At 39.1% G+C, this 22,489-nt stretch overlaps 1 protein-coding gene across 1 annotated transcript in view; it reads right to left on the bottom strand.

The window, feature by feature from the left end:
- LOC122907425 overlaps positions 1-22,489 on the bottom strand; it is a 59,454-nt gene that overhangs the window by 31,193 nt on the left and 5,772 nt on the right. The window contains exons 5-6 of the mRNA XM_044250293.1: positions 10,874-11,087; positions 2,541-2,770 (exon numbers count right to left, since the gene is read on the bottom strand). Coding sequence (XP_044106228.1) covers positions 2,541-2,770; positions 10,874-11,087 — 444 coding nt within the window. The remainder of the gene's footprint in view (positions 1-2,540; positions 2,771-10,873; positions 11,088-22,489) is intronic.

The raw sequence follows: 22,489 nt of genomic DNA, 5'->3' as shown, positions 1-22,489 counted from the left end.
TAAACAGATCAATGCATAATCAACAGTCAATAGATCATTAATCGGTATAGGTCATGGTTCTGTTTAAAGACTCTATCTTTTAATTCATGGTGGAACCAAAACAGTCACCATTTACTTTGAGAGAGAGAGAGAGAAAGAAACTACAATATTACTTACATTAGAGCCAAAAAGAAACAAACAAAAAACCCCACACTCATCTATACAAACATAACAAAATAAAATATGTACAAGATCAACATAAAAACTACAAGATGATTTCTTTCTAAATCAAAGAAGATGTAGATAAAAGTACAGTCCATGTAAATGGACAGTTAGACTCAAGACTGTGAAGACATCAGTTTTTCCCAACTTCATCTACAGAGTCAAGGCAATCCCCTTTGAAATCACAGCACACTATCTTGTGGACAATCCTAGTTTTTAAATATTGTGTGATTCTACGCTTTATATGGAGAAGCACAAGGCCCAGAGCAGACAAAACAATAATCATCAAAACTGGGAGGCAGGTGAATGGATAAGTGAATAAGTGAATGGATAAACTGCAGGATATCCACATCATGAAAGATAATTAAGTGATGAAAAGAAATGAGCTACAAAGCTACTTCTCTATGATTCCAAATATACGACATTCTGGAAAAGTCAAAACTATGGAGACAGTAAAATGATCAGGGGTTGCCAGGGATTTGGAGAGGAAGGAGGGATGAATTTGTGAAACAAAGGGTGAAACTTCTCTGTATGATCCTTTAATGACAGACACGTGTCATTATACATTTGTCAAAACAGATGGAACCCCAGAACAGACAATACCAAGACTGAACTCCAAATATGAACTACATATTTTAATTAATGTGTCATGGGGCGCCTGGGTGGCTCAGTCAGTTAAGCGGTTAAGCATCTGCCATCGGCTCAGGTCACGATCCCAGAATGGATCGAGCCCCACATCTGGCCCCTTGCTCAGCGGAAAGCCTTCTTCTCCCTCTCCCTCTGCCTGCTGCTTCCCCTACTTGTGCTCTCTGTCCAATAAATAAATAAAATCTTAAAATAATAATAATAATAATGTAATGTATTGGTCCATCAACTGCAACAAATGTACCTCATTAATGCAAGACGTGAATCATAGGGGAAAGTGGAAGAAAGGAGAGAGAGAGTTGGGAACTTTCTGTACTTTCTACTCAATTTTTCTGAAGTCCATTAATTAAAAAATACAATTTCCTATTAGCCTCACTCAACATACTAGGTATGTTTATCTGATTTAGACAAACAAGTAACCATGCTATTCTTCCAAACATCCATAAAACATGTCTAACTTTTCTTGCTTGTGAATTCTCTTTTCCAATGGATGATGCTACTCTTCTGTGCTATTAAAGACTAGTCGTAGAACCACCATAGTAGGACTGGACCTGAGTGGATGCTAAATGTTGTGGGAGATTCTGATGAACAACATATTTGTGTCTCCCCACAGACTGCCTTTACCAAGGCATAAAAACAAGACATTATCAACCAGAGAAAGTGAACAACACCTTGAATGGGAGATCAAAATTTTACCAACGAGAGGCAGATGGATATTGTGTGCCCACACGTGAGACCCTGAGAAAGACACGTTAACGAATCAATCCAGCCAAGAATGCATATCTGCGTCTCAGTTAGAAGGAAACATCAGATAAACTCATTATGAGAAATGTTAGATTTTTTTTTAAAAAGAACATATTCTTTAAAAATGTAAATGTCTTAAGAAGGTAATGATACTATGAAAGGACTGGGCTCTCTGACCCCACATAAAATCCATTTTCAGGCTTCTTCCCTACTGCTCCTCTTCACGAAGTATCCAGCAAGTGGATACTTTCCCCTGCTTGAGTGTACACAGTATGCTTTAGTTTTTATTCCAACAATCAACAATAAACACAACTGCAGGAAAAGGGAAAACAAATTAATGTACCTCCCTGACCTGTAAGTTTCTTATGGCCTTAAGACAGACATACAATTTCCAGAACATGACTCTATGGCCTCTTACACTGAAATAAAAACAAATACAGTTGATCCCTGAGCAATGCAGGGGGGTGGGGTGACAGTCACTGAAACCTCCTACCCACGCTGCCACTGTTGAAAATCATGTGTAACTTCTGAGTCTCCAAAAAGCTAACCATAAGAGCCTTCAGTTGACCAGAAGCCTTATTGATAACATAAAATTTAACACACACTTTGTGTATGTATCATAGTATGTATTTATAATAAAGTTAGCTACGGAAAATGTTGTTAAGAAAATTATTTTAAAAAACCTCACATTTACAGTACTATACGTATACAAAAAAAAAAATCTACAAATAAGTGGACCCATGCAGTTCAAGCAGCTCAGGTACTCAGTGTTAATGAGCAGCATTACTACAGAGCATACTGAGTACAAGAGCAAGTACAGCTTCGATAATTCATTTTTGCTACACCTAAGAAATTACAACCTTCATGTTCATCTCTCACACTGCTCCTCTAAGAAGTTTTAATAAAAATGAATTAAATCTGCTCTATACAAAATTTTATGACATTCTCACAGTTTCACAAGTAAAACATCTGGTTTCATTTGTCAGTGTTCCCTGAAAAATCTGGTGAACCCACGCTGGGTCTGGTGTGCTGTTGTTGTTCTCATTGTCAATATTACCATTAGGTAAATGGCCATTTTGTTTTTCCTGCTTTCTTTCTTCTTGTAAAATATCAGCAATTGTATTTAGTAGGTAATTTAAGAATTCATGGGCATCTTGCTGCATGTAGTTGTCAAAAAGTTCTAAAAATAAAAATATATTAGGGAATTACTTCAAAATTAATAACCTGATTAAAACTAGATTTAAAACAAATATCCAATATTCTATCAGAACTAAATACAAATGTCTGGTATTGTCAGTCATGTACAAGAAACAGATTATCTTTCACAAAAACATATGACTAAGCTTGGAGAAAATACAGTTAAGACAAATGAGGATCTTCTTTTTAAAGAAACAATATTAAGTGATCCACGAGAATTGTGGGCCATGCATCCTAGGGATTCAGTCAGAGGTGAGGCCTGGAATCTGGAACTTTTGAAAGTTCCTCCAGGGGACTCTGATCTGCAGTCAGGTATAGGAAACATCGGTATCACAAATTATCTATTCAATCAAGATAATCTCTAAAAGTGAGATTTTGTAACTCTGTGAAATGTTCCCTGTAACTATACAAATGAAAAAATATCACCGAACACCAGTCACTAACATGAACTGCTTTATACCCAGCACTGGACATTACACCACCTGAAACTGAAAGGTAAGGACTTCACAGGCAGTGTTGCAGTTGATCTTTTTAACAACTCTGTGATGCTGTTATTGCCATCTTCCAAATGAGGGAATGGGATCAGAGAGGGAAAATCATGCTGCCAGGAAGTGGCAGGCCCAGGACACAAAGCAGGCAGTCCCTAAGCAGCTGAGCTGCATACAAAGCAGCCTGCCCAGGGAGGCCCTGCCCCACAAAGGCACCTGCTGCTCAGAGATCACACACCCTGAGAAGACCTGGCCAGCGATGTTTTACCATTAGATTCTCAAGGCACATTTAATAAATCCAAAGATATCACAGCTGACATTTTTTAAATAAAAGACAACAAATTAGGAACAAAATTTGGGCAAAGTCTAAGATAAAAGAACAAAAAATTACATTTTAGAAGAGCTACAATTATGACTGCATAAAATTAAGTTTCTGTGCATTAGAAATCACTGAAAAGGTTTAAAAAAAAACATAAAAACTATTAACAGCTTCAACACATAAAGAGTTTATACAAAAGGAAATACCAAGTGTGGAAATCAACAATTTATAGAAACAGAATTCAAAAAATTAAAAAATGTGAGAAAATGTTCAATCTTATAGTAATCAAAAAGGCCTTGATTTTCTGGTCTTTAAAACGGAATACCATCTTCTCTTGCAAAGTTACTGTATAAACAGAATGGGAACTAGTGAAAATGTGGATTTGGGAGGTACAGTCAAAACAAATAAAGACTCATTTCACTCTTGGTGTCAAAAAGAACTGTAAGGAGCCTCAGATGTAAGGTGCAGCTGATCGAGCAAGACTGTCTGGATTCCTAGGATGGTTCGACCTTTAATTACATGTATGTCACAGGCAATTTATTAAACCTCTTTCTTGGAGTTCAAGTCAAACTCAATAATACTAATGCAGTTAGAGCCACTCCCCACTTCTCTTCTGTAAACTTGTCCTGAGGGATTTGATTAGCCTCCAACAAGCCCTTTATGTTTAAGAACAATGAAAGCCTTGAGTCCTGAGAGACACTGCATTAGCCTATGTGGCGTTAACATCTAACTGATGATAATTTGGTATTGTGTGTCCAGTGGTTTTTGCCCATGAGGGACAGATCCAAGAGTCTGTGACACCATTTCCAATCCCCTGTTGCCGGCAGAAGTCTGTGTGTCACTCCCGACACTGACACAGCTCACTGCAAAACCTCCCAGCTGTCTACTCTATCTTCCTGAGACAAACCAAGTCATGGTCAGAACCCTTAGATGGTTCCACCACTGGACGGGGCTAGGCAAGGCTGGGGTAACTGAAGTCAATCATCTTTCACTTTGCCTCTCAGGGCAATGATGCCTCATCCCTGAAAATACTAGTCTACCTCCCAGCCCCACTCTCCCATCCTCTATTACTCTGAGTCATTTATTGTTCCTTATTTCCTTCCTCATCCTTGGGATTTTCTTCTTTCTCAACCCTTTCTGCTGTTCCCTCCAGAAACAAGGCTCTCTCCTAAACTCCCCACCTTTCAGCCTCTGGCATTTTTGAGCTCCCTGCAGCCACTTCTAAATCATGACACTTTGCTTTGCATATGAAAAACTCACCCTCAGTCAAAAAAGCTCTTAAGGCCTGGCCATACTACCCTGAACCCCCTTCTTTCTGTGGTCATCTGTCAACTTCCCCTCACCTCCTAAAGGCCTGATTCGTGGTCTCTTTGTCCATCCTGACTCCTTCACCAACCCTGACACTTTGAGTGTCTGGGCAGCTTCCAGAAGTGTACAGGACACCCTTAAAAGTCCCCTTTTTATCTCTCACTTACTCATCTATCACCAGGTCACAAAAGAACCAACCATGTCTGCTAAGAAGGAAATATGCGAGAGTTGATTAGTGTTCAAGGAAAATACGAACAACTTGGAAAAGTCAGTGAGGAATCTAAAAGGAAGAATAATGGGAGAGCACCATAAAAATATTTTATAAAAACTCTAAGGGCCTAGTTTAAGTGAGATCTGAACAATTTACTCTATATGCTGGCTCAATGCCACAGTCTAAAGTAGTCTCTTTCCCACGAAATTAAGTTTTTTCTAACCATAGTTTTTTGTTTGTTTGTTTGTTTTTTAATATTTTATTTGACAGAGATCACAACTAGGCAGAGAGGCAGGCAGACAGAGGAGGAAGCAGACTCCCTGAGGAGCAGAGAGACCCATGCGGGGCTCTATCCCAGGACCCTGGGATCATGACCTGAGCCGAAGGCAGAGGCTTTAACCCACTGAGCCACCCAGGCAACCCCTAAGCAAAGTTTTAATGAATGTATTTTTGCCATGAATATTTAAAATAAACTATAAAATTAAAAAATATCTAAAAAGATATAAATTTAAAAACTTCTGGTTAAGAGAAAACAATAAACAATAAGAAGTCTCTTTTTTTTCCTGTTAGAAGTTATTTTAGCTTCTATGCATGTCTTTCAAAATAATTTATAAGGCAAAACTGTGCAAATACTTTTGTTTTTTTAAACCTTGAAACAACTTTTTTTAGATGTTGTTCTTTTAACACAGAACAAAGGACTTCACATTCATAGACACACCTCAACTGACTTGAACACTCTGGAAATGAGATATAGAGTAAACCAGAAAATACTCTTAAAGCATTTTGTTGAAATATTTAAAATAATTTGCAGTCCATTTTTTTATAAACATTATGGTAAATGTGCCAGACTCGCTATGCCTGAGTAGTCAATACAGATTTAAAAACTTCAACCAGAACTACATGAACAGCAAAACAACATCAACTAAATGGCCACAGACAAGACCCGTAAACTGTATTACACTTAATTTCTAAAATCTTGGTTTCCTTTCTTTTCTGCTAAGTAGTATGATGGGAAAGGTAGGCTTCAAAGTTGCTTTGGCAAATTAAACAAACTCACTCATTCGCTCACTCACTCATCAAATATTTAGTAAGCACCTACTATGTGCCAGGAACTAGATTACATCCTGGGAATACAATGGTGAGCAAAAACAAATGGGCTCCCCTCATCATGGAACTGACAGTCTAATAGGACAATTTCATTATTAAATAAATGACTATGAAAGGTATAAATTATTAAAGTCCCAAATAGCTGCAACATTAATGCAAAAAAAAGGGGGGGGAAACTAAATCAACATGTAAAAATGTTATGTGTTCTTCATAATTCAGAAATAGTTAGCTTTCATTAATACAAAAATCTTTTACGCTCTTTTGGAGAAACAGGATTAAAATGAACATGGGAATTATTCACTCACATCTATTTAACAGGTGTTATTTGTAATTATTTCCTCACTTAAGGAAGACCAATCCTTAAATATTTATTCTTACATATTTATATTAGTATCTCTCTGCATCATCTGAAGCATAGCTAGCTACACACAGGTTTCTTGAGAATAAGGATCTTTTCTGTCTCATTCACTGCTGTATCTCCAGCACCCAGGACAATGCCTGCCACATATTTAGATGTGCTTGACGTTGTATGAATGAACGAACGAACGAACTATCAAATGAACGAACTACCAAATGAACAACAGGGATGGAAACAGCTACGACAACATGGGAAGAAATCTGGGCCCAAACAATAGCGTGAACTACCTGTGCTGTTAAGACCCAGTGAGTCAGAGCACACAGCTACACGTGCCAGCTGATGGGACTTTCAAGCCCCCCATAAGTGATCCCAAGCCAAGTCACTGCTAGCTAGCACACAAGTAGCTCATCAGTCTGTGTTTTGAGTCTTCTAGAATGGTAGAGTGGCTATGGGAAGTTAGCGGTGTAGAACAGAGGGCTTTACTTCTTACCTAGGTTAGTGCAACAGCCTCCTGGCTGGCCTCCTGGGCTGTACTCATGTGGCCCATGCCCGCTCATGCTACTACACCACCCAGCAGCCAGATCAAAACACATCACCCACCTGCTCAGCAACCCTAACGGCTCGCCATGGCTTTCAAATGAAAGCCCAAGTTCTAGGCCCTTGCCTTATTGCTCTTACTCCACTCCAGCCACATGAATATTCTTGTCATCCTTCAAGCACTCAGGGCAACTGCAGTTTCGATTCTATCCACTTGGAACGAGTTTGCCTCGGATTTTCCAATGGCTTCTCACTTCAACTCTCTGAACTAACATAAGTGATCAACTCCCTTTCCATGTTTTATTTTTTTTTTCATGGAGATAACACATTAAATTACATGACTATTGGTCCTCTCCACAAGTTTCTGGCCGTCAACAAAAGCTAAATATATAATAGTTAATCAATTCAAACTTTCAGCTAGTTTCCCATCATGAAGGAGAACACATTTATGGAGCAAGTCTTATCACACTGTAAAAGTTCTATGCTACAGTTCTTACATGCTATGGTTAGGGAACATGAATTAAAATTTTGAAAGGAAAAATCCATTTCTGAAATTAAAACAGTTTCTTCCCAAGTAATATCGAAATGATTAGCTATATAAAGTAACAGCGGTTAACATAATATGGAGCTAATATCGATGCAAGTACAAAACATGACATGTTTATTTATAGCATACCATGGAAGAAAACTGGTTTAAGAACAACAATCCAACAGTCAAAGTTAGTGGAAATTCTGAAATGGGCAACATCCATTTGTGCCAGAGATTTAAACACAAACAAACAAACAAAACAAAAAACCCCAGCAAACATAAGGTCAGAAGGAGAGTTAAACAATGGATAGTCCATTAAATGCTCTTTAACTTGTATGCTCTCCTCTACAAAATTGCCAGGAAAAGAATCAAAAGGCAAAACTGTACTTCATACAAATGCCAGCAACATCAAATAATAACATGCTTTTCCATTAAATATTGTTTCTGAGGTATAGAAAAATGAAACAAAACTATGAGAGGATAAGTTTGGAATATTCACCCTGGAATCAATTTCATCAAACAAAAGAAGTCTACTGTACAATGTACTCTGCCTAAACATTTAAAAAATTTTCAGAAAATACTGAATTATTAAAAAAAAATAAACACAGCAAAAACATTCCAGCTTTGACAAGCAAATGTATAAAGCCACAGAGACGCAACTTACAAAACACAGTAACTTGAGCTCTGTGTGCAGCGTGACTTACTGTAAATTTAAAAAGCCACAGCTCACTTCAGGACCATAGGCATGTACCTCCACCCAAAGTCCCATGTTGAAATCCTAACCCCCAATGTGCTGCTCTTTGGAAGTGGGGCCTTGGGAGGACCTTTAGGTTTTTAAGACTGGGATTAGTGTCCTTTTAGGAAGAGACATGAGCGAGTTTGCTTCTATCTCTTCACCATGCGGGGCACGGCAAGAAGGCACCCATGTGTAAACCAGGAAGACAGCCCGCAGCACACGCTGAAGCTGCCGGCATGTTACTCCGGAATGTCTCAGCCTCCAGAACTGCAAGAAACATGCGTCTCTTGTTTAAGGCACCCAGGCTATGGTACTTTCGTTACAGCAGCCCAAACTAAGAGCACATACAATAGATTAAAGAATAGGGTCAGGGCACCTGTGTGGCTCTGTGGGTTAAAGCCTCTGCCTTCGGCTCAGGTTATTATCCCAGGGTCCTGGGATCAAGCCCTGCACCAGGCTCTCTACTCAGTGGGGAGCCTGCTTCCTCCTCTCTCTCTGCCTGCGTCTCTGCCTACTTGTGAGCTCTGTCAAATAAATAAATAAAATCTTATTAAAAAAAAAAAAGAATAGGGTCAAGGGGCTCCTGGGTGGCTCAGCTGGTTAAGCATCCAACCCTTGATCTTGGTTCAGGTCGTGATCTCAGGGTGTGAGACCAGGCTCTGTTTCTGAGCTCAGCGCCCAGCTCCACGCTCAGAAGGAATTCTACTTGAAATTCTCTCTCTTTCTCTGCCCCTCCCTGCCCTCAAATAAATCAGTCTTAAAAAAATAATAATAGTAAGGTCAAGAAAAATGCACTATTCACTGAAAAAGAAAATACTGTGTATTCTGTGTTTCATGTTTCTGATGCTGACCATTTCTAAAGTACTAACAAAATCACCGAGAACGATGGCACGTTCAAGTACCATGTACATGAATTTTCTACCAAGACAAAATCCCTGAAGTTTCATACCAATACAGACAAAACGACTTAAGGGACTTGAATCACTCAGCCAAACTCTAACAGAGCTGTATTTGGTGTTCTTAAAAACAGAAGATACTACACAGATTTCTAACTTAAGAGAGATGTTTGGCTTTCATAGGGAAAACACAAAAAGATTTGTTTTTGTGAATGAATGATCAACTGCTTTGTATCTGTTTATAGAGGAAATGAACAATACTTTTAACAGGTGAATCAGATTCAAGAATAATAGCCTATTGCCATGTTATCTCAGTGTCTTCTGACGGTTCAGGAAACTGGATATGACCCAGGCTTCTCTCAATTCATTGGATAATGAACAGTGTCCGCGCAGTTAAAGACAGCATTATTCAATGGTGTGTTTGGTAACCAATCTTAAAGACGTCTCAAATCTTATTTCTGTGGGCATCTTTTGATAATAAATCAAACTAAAAATACCACTCAATTTTATTTCCACAATGATTAAACTGGCTACATCAAACAAAACCCAGAATTCTACATGTGATTTAAATCCTGCTTGAGGGGTGCCTGGGTGGCTCAGTGGGTTAAAGCCTCTACCTTCGGCTCAGGTCGTGATCCCAGGGACCTGGGATCGAGCCCTGCATCAGGCTCTCTGTTTGGCAGGGAGCCTGTTTCCTCCTCTCTCTGCCTGCCTCTCCTGCCTACCTGTGATCTCTGTCTGTCAAATAAATACATAAAATCTTAAAAAAAAAAAACTGATGCAAATTTAAATAAATAAATAAATAAATCCTAGTTGAATTTTCTGAGGTAACATAACACAGCAGAAAGATAATGGGACTTAGATGTCAGAAACATGTGTGGGACCCTTGTAAGTCATTTTAACTCCGCTGAGCACTCACTATTTCATAAAAAAGAGGTAATAACATCTGACTTCTGGGCCTGCTGTGAACATTATACAAATCTAAAAGAAAAACATTGAAGAGAGAAAAGAGAAGACAGGCTTAATCAGTAACTATTTTAAAAAGGGGGTGAGTGGAGTTAAAACCACCTACACCTACACCTACCCTAAGCCAAAAAGTTTCTGGAAAGCTTTTTAGCCTCTATTCTTTGCATGGCTAAAGTGGGAGAGGTCACATGCTCTCTAAATCAGGGTAGTGTAAAGATCCAATGGGTTAACAGACATGAAAGAGACATGAAACAGACATGAGACTACAAAAACAACAGATAATGGGAGGAAGACCCAACTTTATTCTCCAAACAAGAGCCAAGCAGGCAAAAATAAATAAAAATAAAAGTAAAACAAAATAAAAAATTTATCATTTCTCATTTCCTGGCATACAGAATGTAATCTTTGTAGAACATACTTCCAACATTAATCATACCTCATATTAATTACTGTGTGATTACCTCCCTCACTGAACTAGCACTTCCTTCAAGACAGAAACGTCAGCTTTGCTTTTCCATGGCTAACATACTTTCAGTCTTAGAAGATGCTCAGTCAGTGCCTGCTGAACTGTAGTGTGCTATTATTTACCCTTTCTGGTATGTAAGAATACATTCAGAAGTAGAAGAATTACCATTTTCCTTCTGTAATCTTGTTATGAACTTCTTAGGAGGAATCACCCCAACCTTCTTCTTCTGAGTGGCTATGCTATGGAAGAGGTCTGCTAGGCAGGTAAGAAGGTTCTCCTTTTTCCTAGGTTGACTCTTGTATGCTAGAACGTTTTCCCAAAATGGACGACAAAAATAAAGTGCTTGAAGAACTGAATTACAGTAGCAGGCATTCCCAAACTAGAATAGGAAAAAAAATAAATCTTGTTAAATATGGGGCAACACATTTTCAAGAGAACGAATTTCCATGTATAGTTAAGAAAACAGAGAGAAGATAGGGAATTTATGGTCCTTATAAATTCAAAGGTATCTGAGAGTAGAAATAATTAGTCTGACTGCTAATCTGCCATTTGAACATTAAACGGATGCTCCAGGCATTGGTTTCAGGTTAAAACTGAAGGAAAACATATGCAATGTATTTGGCCTTCATGAAGACTAATTTAAAAAACTATACAGTTTAAACAGTAAGAGTACTTAAAAGGCTTAGACTTCTTTATAATTCTTTTTTCAATTCCCATTGTTACATTTTAGATATTAAGCATTTCATATATTATACATTTTAAAATATAACTCTCAAATATTCTTTTGAAAAAACACAAAAGTGAGGTTTTCTATCTGATTCTTAAGTGCCTTCAAAAAATAAAAACAAGGGGTCCCTGGGTGGCTCAGTTGGTTAAGCGTCTGCCTTCGGCTCAGTTCATGATCCCAGGGTTCTAGCACTGAGCCCTGCATCAGGCTTCCCTGCTCAGTGGGGAGTGTGCTCCTTCCTCTCCTCCTGACCGTCCCTGCAACTCTCCCCCGCCACCCACCACTCATGTTTGCTCTCTCACCAATGAATAAATTAAAAATCTAAAAAATATTAATAATAAAAAGCAAAATAAAATGAGATCCTCTGAAATGTTAGATTAAAAATTTTCAAGGGCACCTGGGTGGCTCAGTCGGTTAAGTGTCTGCCTTCTGCTCAGGACATGATCCTGGGGTCCTTGGATCAAGCCCCACATTAGGCTCTCTGCCAAGCAGGGAGTCTGTTTCTCCCTCTGCTCCTACCATCCATCCCCCCGCACTGTGTTCTCTCTCAAGTAAATGAATAAATAAAAATCTTAAAAACAGCAACAGCAACTTTTCACATCACTCTTGATATATTACAAACAGACTTCAGGTGCATTAAATCCTCCCATGAACTGACTTCTTACCAGTCATGTGTAACTACAGCCTACTGAACTTTAACCTCCTCCTCTTTAATAAAGGGGGAAAATAATCCTACCTTATGAGAAAATGACACACAATCTGATCAACATTCATTGTCTTCCTTTTCCCTTCCCACTAACAGACACTGGTTCCCAAAGCCAGCTGACAAAACACCCGAAAGCTGATTGATGAGGACTTGGGGAGACTGAAAGTGTAAGAAGAGGGAAGAGGACAATTCTCACAGCACTACCATGCAGTGAGGTCACATACTCACTAACCTAAGAAGCCTAGGCAGAGGAGACTGTTTTAAGGGGCAGTGTCAAGGTACCTGGGTGGCTCTGACGGTTAAGCACCAGACTCTTGGTTTCTGCTCAGGAGCTGATCTCATCATGGTATCAGGCTGTGGGATCGAGCCCCAATTCAGGTTCTGTGCCCAGCGGAGAATCTGCTGGAGATTCTCTCTCCCACTGCCCTACCCAACCCCAAATTGCACACACACTTTCTCTCTAAAAATAAGTTTTGGTTTTTTTTAAGGGTAATGTCAAACATATCCACAGACATGTACGTTTGCTTATATTTAAAAACCAGGAAGGATAAATTAAAACTAATAAAAATTGTTATAGAGAAAGAGGAAAGAGTAGAGAGGAATCAAAGTACCTTTTTAAAAATATTTCCTTGGGCGCCTGGGTGGCTCAGTGGGTTAAGCCGCTGCCTTCGGCTCAGGTCATGATCTCAGGGTCCTGGGATCGAGGCCCTCATCGGGCTCTCTGCTCAGCAGGGAGCCTGCCTCCTCCTCTCTCTCTGCCTGCCTCTCAGCCTGCTTGTGATCTCTCTCTGTCAAATAAATAAATAAAATCTTTAAAAAAATATTTCCTTACCTTTTTAAAAATGTTTACTTTGCACCGATCTTTTTTTAAACGAAATTAAATCGAAAATATCTCAGAGGAAAAAAAGAAATTCCTAAAGCTGAAAGGAAACATAGATCAGTGACACCTAAATGTTTATCCAGTCCGTGGGAGAACTACACAAAAAATTAGTTAGAGCAACTTTAAAACATGGAATTTTTACTATCCATGCGTATTGAAATAGTCTAAGAATAAAAAGAAGAAATCTTTTTTTTAATAATTTCTTTTTTTAAGATTTTATTTTATTTATTTGACAGAGATCACAAGTAGACAGAGAGGCAGGCAGAAGTGGAAAGGGAAGCAGGCTCCCCACTGAGCAGAGAGCCCAATGCAGGGCTTGATCCCAGGACCCAGAGATCACGACCTGAGCCAAAGGCAGAGGCTTAAACCCACTAAGCCACCCAGACACCCCTTAAATTGGAATTTAATGTATTAGTATAAACTCGTGTTTGTGTGTGTGTGTGTGTTTTCAGCTTCTATCTACTGAAAGGCCTAGCAGCAACAAGTTTCCCTGGCACACAGACTATAGTCTTTAAAAACATTTTTCCCACCAAAAGGAACTAGGATGTCTTACAGATATGGCTACACTAGGTCTGGGACAGGAAATATACAAATGTAGATCAGCCTGGAATATATTTTGCACAGATTCAAGAGCCAAATTTCATTAAAAAGTAATACTGCAATAGATAAAAAGCACATTAATCATATAAATATTTACGAATTAATAATGATATTTTATAAAACCATTCATTAGACTCCATGGATGCTATACACTCATATATAAAAGGAGAACATTAAAGTTTTATCTTGTCCCCTCCCGCCCCCCGGCCCCGAGAGCCAGCACATGAGCATGGGGGTAGAGAGCAAGGGCAGAGGGAAAGAGAGAATCCCAAGCAGGTTCCACACCCAGCATGGAGCCAGGCAAGTGGCTTGATCACAGGACCCTGAGATCATAACCTGAGCCAAAATCTAGAGTTGAATGCTTAATTGACTGAGCCACCCAGGTGCCCCTTGTCTTGTCTTTTTTTTTTTTTAAGATTTTATTTATTTATTTGAGAAAGAGAGCATGAGAAGGGGGAGGGTCAGAGGGAGAAGCAGACTCCCCAGCGGGGAGCCCGATGGGGGACTAGATCCTGGGACTCCAGAATCACGACCTGAGCCGAAGGCAGTCGCTTAACCAACTGAGCCACCCCTGTGCCCCTTATCTTGTCTTTCTTGTAAGAACAATAGTTCACAGGGAACTAAAGAGTTGATGAAGAAGTTCCAGCTTATAGAATAAATCCAGCTAATAAATTCAGAAGAAATGACTACAAATAATGGAGTAGGAAATAATTACCAATGAATACAAAAGCGTTAATGGCTGATGGGAACTTGAAAAACTATCTGAAGCCCCAGTGCACTACAACATCATTAAAAAGGAAAAGCCAAGCCTTTGTCTCTTGCAGAAATGTGTAGCAACTCTTAGGAAGAATTCTTGTCTTAAAAAACAAAGGTACTACATTTTTTTAAACTACTAAATTTCAATCACATGTCTAGACCTATCTACCAATTTACAAGATATTTAAGGAACAGAGAAATGAGTTAAACAATACCACAAAAAAAGAATAGAACATGAGGCCCAGTGAGAATATGATTTTGACATTCCTATTGGTGGTCAGAGCCAAGAAGTGGTTTCCATAAAAACAAGTGCTTTAAAGGCTTTCTAGGTAAATGCTAAAAGAAGCAGATGAAAAGGAGATGATGCATTGATACTACTGATAAATGTAACTCTGGCTATACTTTAATAAAGCCTATCCGGGGGCTAAGTACACCTGCAGTAGAATCTACAATATTACTGAGATTAATTTACCGATTATTCAGTATTAATTAGTCTGAAAAATACTAGTATTTGTATCACAGTCTAATGAAGCTCATGACCAACAAACTATGCCTCTGCCATTGGAGAGAAGAGTCACTCTCCATCACTGGACACTTCTGTTAAAGAACAAGCAACAGGGATTCGAGTGACTTCCACAGAGCAGGTAAAAGCAAAAGACAGCATCTCACAGTATATTGGAAAAATTTATAATAAAGGTTGACCAAATTATAAAAAAAGAAGCAAATGGAATGATAAGCTAAGGAACCAGAGGGAGTCTATTCTTTTGTACAGAATGCTGGGAGGAAGACTCCTGCTCATCTTCTGAACATAAGGCAATGAGTAACATTATAATCAGTTCTCTGAGGTCTTCTCTTATGGTCTTGCACTGATCTTCATCAATCCCATTAAAGAAAAATCAAAGCTTGAAACTACTACAATTTCTCCAGAAGAAGCAGTAACTTTCGATCTTATTCGTAACTCTGAAAATTTGTCTTCAGCTTTCCTGACAGTAACTTTCCTCCAAGTTCCTAAAACCTAAAAATGTATCTCTCGAGTGTGTAGCTTTCATGCAAAAGATTGTCTGCGATGATTTCCCCCACACTCCTGTTTCTGAATGCTCGATTTCCAAAAAAAGACATTGCTTTAAGGGTTGAAACCTACCCTATGTCTTCTCAGCTTGTTTTGAAGATCAAAGGTATAAGCAGGTTTAAAATAAAGGGAAGCAAATTTTAAAAAGCCGCCACTCTCCTCAAGGTCTGAGCATTGATTTTTTCAGTTGCTTACTGAACACAATGATATCCTCTACTGCCTTTTGCTCCTAGTTTTAAGATAAATTCCCCCTCCACAAATCTTTATCATAGCCCCATCACTAAGGTTATCTTGAACACACATCCCTAATAAATACAAATAAAAATTATATGGTTCATCATACACATGAAAATACACTTTTATAAAGAGGAAATTTATATACATAAAAATATACATTACATACAGTTAGCCTTTCAACAGTGCAGGAGTTAAGGGTGCTAACCCCTTACCCCTCACATAGCCAAAAATCTGTGCATAACTTTCAACTTCCCAAAAACGTCACTAATAACAGACTACTGCTTACCAGAAGCTGCACCTATAACAATTAATTAACACACATTTTGTATGTTATGTGTATTATATATAATAAAGTAAGCTAGAGAAAAGAAAATGCTATCAAGAAAATCATAAAAGAAAATACAATACTATACTGTGTACCAAAAAAAAAAAAGCAAACCGCACATAGATGGACCTAGACAGCTCAAACCTGTGTTGTTCAACAGTCAACTGTGTAACAAATGTGACTGAGACAAAGTAAATATGTAAAATTTTTATCTTATTTACATTAATTTTGTTTTCACTAAAAATTATTAATATTTAAGTGAGCGCAATGAAACAAAGTACACCTTGTGATAAACTGTGGGCTATAGATTTTAATATTCGATTGCAGGTCTGAGTTTATGTTCAGTTATTTCTGTATGTGGCTTTAATGGCAATCAAAGATAGATACACAGATGCATAGACAGGTCCAAGGGGGAAAGTTTCCTTTACGGCCTTACTGTATTTTCAAAATTAAATTCTCCATCCTATCTACCAAATTTGTTTGAATTTACTGGAGTGATCATCGGCCTTGAAAGCAGCACCGCTCAGCATCGAAGCGAACAGGCTCTGAAAGCAAACTGTCTAGGTCCAAGTCCGATTCTGCTCTCGGACCTCTGGAAACTGCCACACCACTCCGCTTATCCGCGTCCTCGTCTGGAAACGGGGTTTGCAACACAGGGCCCACCTTCTAAAATCTTGAAAAGAACTAAACTAATAATCCACCCGCAGCACTAACAACAGTTCCCAGGCCTTCATCACGGCACTGTTATTTTTGAAACTATCTTTTTAAGTCATTTGACCATTTTGAAAAATTAGATTAACAGAAATTAAATCGTATCATCTCTAAATCTACCTTGAAATTGTACTAGTTTATAAACACATAAATGAATACGAGACAGTTACACTGTCAACTCTTTGGTGCTATGGAACCTGAAGTGACATAGGACCACTTCACACATGGATAGAGTGTGCATACTAGTATCCAACATTTAATAAGGATTAATAAGGCTGGGGCCCCTGGGTGGCTCAGTCAATTGAGCATCTGACTATTGATTTCAGTTCAAGTCAGGATCTCAAGAGGCCTGGGATGGAGTTCCACATCCGCCTCCACCCTCCGGACTCCACCCTCCGCGGGCTCCACACTCAGCGGGAAGTCCCTTTCCCTCTGCCCGTCCCCCCCACCTAATCCAGCCATGTTTGGGTGCACACACTCTCTATAAAATGAATAAAAGAATCTTTAAAAACAAGAATTAGTAAGGCTTAGCTCTCATTTTTAGATAAAAATCAACATTAGTGATTCTGTATTTCTTTCCACAGCCCAATCGTTCATCTTACGTATATCATTTGGAGACTACTGGGGTTTACCACCATTATGTTAACAGTATCGCCTAAAACAAAAAAAAAAGTTTTAAAATGTTTAAATGCTCCACTGTCCCCCGTGCTGGAGGCTGGTGATGATGATGCCTATCCTCTTCTAAGGATACGAACATCCCCTTCTAAGGAAAGAGCCTCTTCCCCTACTACAGTTTGTTTAGGTGGCCCTGTTTTTGAACACTGTACCCAACATGCCCCTACTCACCAGTCTCACCACAGCCAAGTGGACCAGATCGAAAAGTGTCCTTCCATGTGCTAGTGGAAATGCATTCCTCACCCCATACCCCTTACCTCCGCTGTCCCACCCCTTCTTACAGAAAATAACTTCTCTACATTAATTCTGTAAGGTTGTCAATCACAAACCCTTTCACAGACCCTGCCACAGGGCTGGACACGTGACCCAATCTCAGCAGAGGACTTGGGACACAGCTGTTCTCTCACATCTAATGTAAACATTCTCTGGGATCTCTGATAATCTAACCCTCGAGTAGCCTATGGCCATCAGGTGGAGAGAAACAAAATGACAATCAATCAATTCAAACAAAAACAGAACCAAGACATTTGCGTAATCAACTTTATTCTTGAGGATGTCGTTTTATAACTCGCAAATGGAAAGAAAGTTTCATGTCACTGTTTTTCACAATGCTCCTGTACCCTGGACCAAAAATTCGAACCAATGACCACTAGCGATTCAGGTGTAAAAAGCCTTTTGTAAGATGGTCTAGGAACTCAACTGTTATTTCGTAACAAAGATCTTAGGGAAAAGCACATTCCACTGTAACCTCACAAATAGATTTGCTGAGGCGACATGTCTGTTGGCTCCTACCGTATTAGAAAATTAATACAGAACCATAACATAAAACAATGAGAAAAGACTATTTAAAAAGGCAGACTGTACAAAAGTAGAAAAGAGATATTGCTAACTGAAATCACCTCTTTTCTATCTACATACAAAAAAAAGTACTCACTAGCTAAAAGATACAAGGGGAAAAAGGCAATCTGGTTCATCGGATCAAAACAATTCATTTTCAAAGAAGTTAGCTGACCCTATAAAGGTGACATTTAAGCAGGATATTCCGCTGCAACAGAAAGCTTTCAAAAGGCTACCCTGCCTACTCAAGATAGTTTCTGAACCCCCACACCACTGTAGTATTCCTCCTGCTTTCTAATAACATCAGAAATATTAAAGCATTCACAAGAATTAAACCAACAGGAAATCCCCACTCAATGTATTATGTAAAGTACAGTGACAGACATCAGAATATTAAGAATGAACTGCCATCAAAGCGATCCTCTGTGAAAATATTCTTCGAAAAAAAGATAACTGCAACTGAAAGTAATGGAAAATAGGTTATAGTAACAATATTGAAAGTAACCCCTATGTTGAATTTTCTGCCAGTTAATTAAACTGCGGTTATTTTTCTTCTGTCCATTAAAAAAAAAAAGTCTGATTTTCTAAGTGCCCAAATACATGTACTATTTCCCAAAGGCAAGTGGTAGTGAATGATTGTGCCACTCACTAGTCACAAAAAGGCTCCAGGCAGTTCTGATAGAAACCCTTCTTGGTGTAAGCTTGTTGTTAGAAGCAATTAAAATGAACCTTGAAAATGCATACTTACCTAAGAACATACTGATAAAAGAAAGAAAATATATGTGTGCCTCATTTTAACAAAATTCAATTGTTGGAAAAGATAAACCAGAGTTCTTAAAGCAGTTATATTCCAGTGTTGTTTCAACACTAACTACCTTGTAGACAGGTACAGAGAGGGAAAAAAAAGTCACAATGTTACCTCTGAATTAAATATGCTACCCTCTCCTACCCTCTCCCCACAAAGCTCCACCCTTCATTTTTAAGGGACTCCTATAGTGTGATTAACTCCGAAAAATTTTTTTAAAGAAGGAAGGCGTGGAGGGGTGGAGACAGAGATAGAGTGATGATATTTTAAGAGCTGCAAAACAGGACCTATAGAATAAAGTTAACAGTATAGAAGACAGTCGCAAGGTAGCCTGAAAGTTTAAATCACAGAGTTAAACACTATACTAGTTCTGCTGCACCTACTCTGACTACCAATTAATTTCTCAATATAATTCAGGTGTTCATCAATCTTTCATAGTTGGAGCGCTGGCTACCTCAGAGATCCCAATTTTTCATAATAACTAGGCACAGAGATCAGAAACTACATTTCTACCCATTAGATGAGTCTCTGGAAGGGATAAAAGACAAAGCTTCCTCTAAAGATCTCTTACTAACTTCACTCCCTCCTGCTTCTCTTGGGTGTTACTCAGTATCAGTTAGTCAGTTTCAGGGAGAAGCACAAATACCACCCTTTTAATTTGGATTGATTGATCCATGAGAATAATAATAAAAATAAAACCTTCTTAGAAATCCTTTCCTTTCCTTTTCTTTCTTTCTTTCTTTTTTTTTACACAGCTGGCACAAAGCAATATATCAGAGAAAAAACAGCATAACAAAAAAATAGACTAATTTCAGAACTCATTTAATAATAAATTTTCTCAAGGATGTTGTTTTAGTTGTTCTTAGTCTAGCTACAGAAAAAGTTACAGTCAGACACAAAATGGAGAGACTGAAATATTTAAACTGGAGAGGATTAAAGGTAAAACAGCCTTCAATATATAAAACATTCCTCTGCTGAAGAAAATGGGTTCTTCTGAGACACAATTCAAGACACACATCAACGTAAGAACATGGACCGAATCGGGGTGGGAGCCGTAGGGAAGGAGTTCATGGGAGTGGAGGAGCTAGGGTGCTGCCCTTGCCAGAATTGCCAGAATGTACACCAGGCTTCCAATCACCAGACACCTCTGCTCATAAGCATGGATGCTTAAGACATTAGAAGAGGCCCAGATCGTGTTAAACCAGGGAAATTAAATAGTCAACTCCCCACCTTCCCCACAAAATCCCAGTAATATGACAGTAAAAGAAGATATTAAGCAAAAACTCAAAAGACCAAGAAAAAAGGGGGGGGGTCAAGCTTCCCCTTAAAACACGATCTGGTCAGAAGTCTTTTAAAAGGACCATTTACACCCATAGATGACACTTAACCTTTCTTTCAACTGCAAGTTTAGTCTCCACAGAAGCTGCACAGAAGATTCTGGTTCAAAAGTCCTTAAGGACAGCAGAGGACAGCAGTGAGGCACCAAACAGAAAACAAGAGGGCTCAACAAAACCCTGAACTAAGCTACCTCTGACAGAAACTGAAAGTCCCTCAGCACCAATTAAGAGTCCCAGAGGAAATGCTCCAGCCATTGGAAAGGGAGGTGGGGGGGTGCAGCCATTTCTAACACCTGCCTGCCAAGGGTCACCCTAGAGGAAACCACAGCAGACAAGCTCCACCCATAGTACACCAAGTCCCAATCAGCTTTTCAGAATCTCACTGTTATGTATGAATGAAATTTAAGGAATGCTTCCATTAGAAAAGACAGAGTTTAAAACAGTGGGTGGGGGGGAGAGAGGACCTCAAAACAATCCTGTAAGCCTAAGATAACCTCACCAACAAAAATTATAAATAATATCTTGGGAAAAACAACAGAATATTGCTTCCATAAAACAAGATAAAAAAATTAAGGTAACACTCTACGAAATAAAAAGTGCAATGACCTGGACCAAAAGGGGCAATAGTCCAAAATGTAGAATAATATCAGATGATCAAAAAATGGAAGAAAAAGGAGGAAAAACAGAGAATCAATCTGCATTTCAATATGCAACTAAGAGTATATGAAAAAAGAACAAAGAGATTACACTGATTGGAAGCAATTATCCAAATACTGGTATCAGAAATCTTCTAGAACTGAGGAAAATGAAATATGTCTAAATGGGTTGATAAACAGCCAACATCAGCAGGAGACACGAAGGACCGCATCATGGGGCCTAGGGGTCTAAATGGTCCACAACAACAGTGGGAGACACGAAGATGCATCATGAACATTCAGAACACTGGCTATCCATTCACATTCTGAAAGGAAAGCCTCCCAAAACATCTTTCTAAGGGGCAAGAGCCACACACAGAAGACATGAAGAATCAGAAGGGCATCAGTCCTGCTGATGTCAACGGAAGCCAGAAGTCCACAGAGTAACCCCCTTACAATTGTAAAGGAAGGTTGTAACTTAGGATCTCCATCTAGTTTTGACAATCACCAAAACATTCTTAAATACACAAGATCTCAAAGTCACCTCCTGTGCACACTCCCTAAAGAAGCTACTACAGAACATGTTCCACAAAGCAGGGAAAAACCCAAGCAGAAGACGGGATCCAGGGAAGAAGAGAAGCGAAGGGATGTCCGGGCTAAAGGTAAAAGGATGCAGAGGCCACACGGTAGGATGACAGGACTCCAGAGGGATGTTAACATTCTGGGGCTGACGCAGTGCAAACTGGTACTGAGGAAGTCTTTTTGCATTTGCTGGCGCTGCTGAAGACTTGGAATAAATGAAAATTAAGGATGAAATTTAATGAAAATGAATAAATGAAAATTAAGGATGTGGAAAAATAAAGCAGTGGTGAATTCCATACCAGAGAATGGGCAGGGCTGGTGCTAGAAGAGGGCTAAGTTTCTTACCTACCGTAACAGGAAGTCAATGAACTGATTTGTTTTTGTTTTTAAAGATTTATTTATTTGACAGAGAGAGAGTGAGAAAGGGAACATAAGCAGGGGGAGTGGGAGAAGGAGAAACAGGCTTCCTGCCAAGCAGGGTGCCCGATTCGGGGCTTGATCCCAGGACACTGAGATCACAACCTGAGCCAAAGGCAGATGCTTGATGACCCAGGTGCCCCAATGGACTGTTTCTAATAGCAGCATAGGCACTTGATCTAGAATACAGGGGTAGATTCCAGGAAAAATGGCCAGCCTCCTCTGGGGAGAGGGCACTGTGGAGTGGGGAATGCTGATTCTGTCACAAGCTTCACACCCACGAGAGGACTCCCAAAGAAAAAGGAAACACCCACACCACTTTAACTGCTTGCTGCAAATCACACAAGAAATCCACCTCACACATCACAATTACATACTAGTGTTTAGTAACACACAGGTGTGTTCAATGGAACTTTCTTTGTCACCCGTATTACTCTCTCTCTCTCTAGTGTAGAACACTCACCACGGACCCACCTAATAGT

This window comes from Neovison vison, chromosome 5 (genome assembly GCF_020171115.1).
Source record: "Neovison vison isolate M4711 chromosome 5, ASM_NN_V1, whole genome shotgun sequence".
NCBI classification, from domain to species: domain Eukaryota; kingdom Metazoa; phylum Chordata; class Mammalia; order Carnivora; family Mustelidae; genus Neogale; species Neogale vison.
Note: the sequence above shows the minus strand (reverse complement) of the source record. Positions and strands in the feature narration are given on the sequence as shown.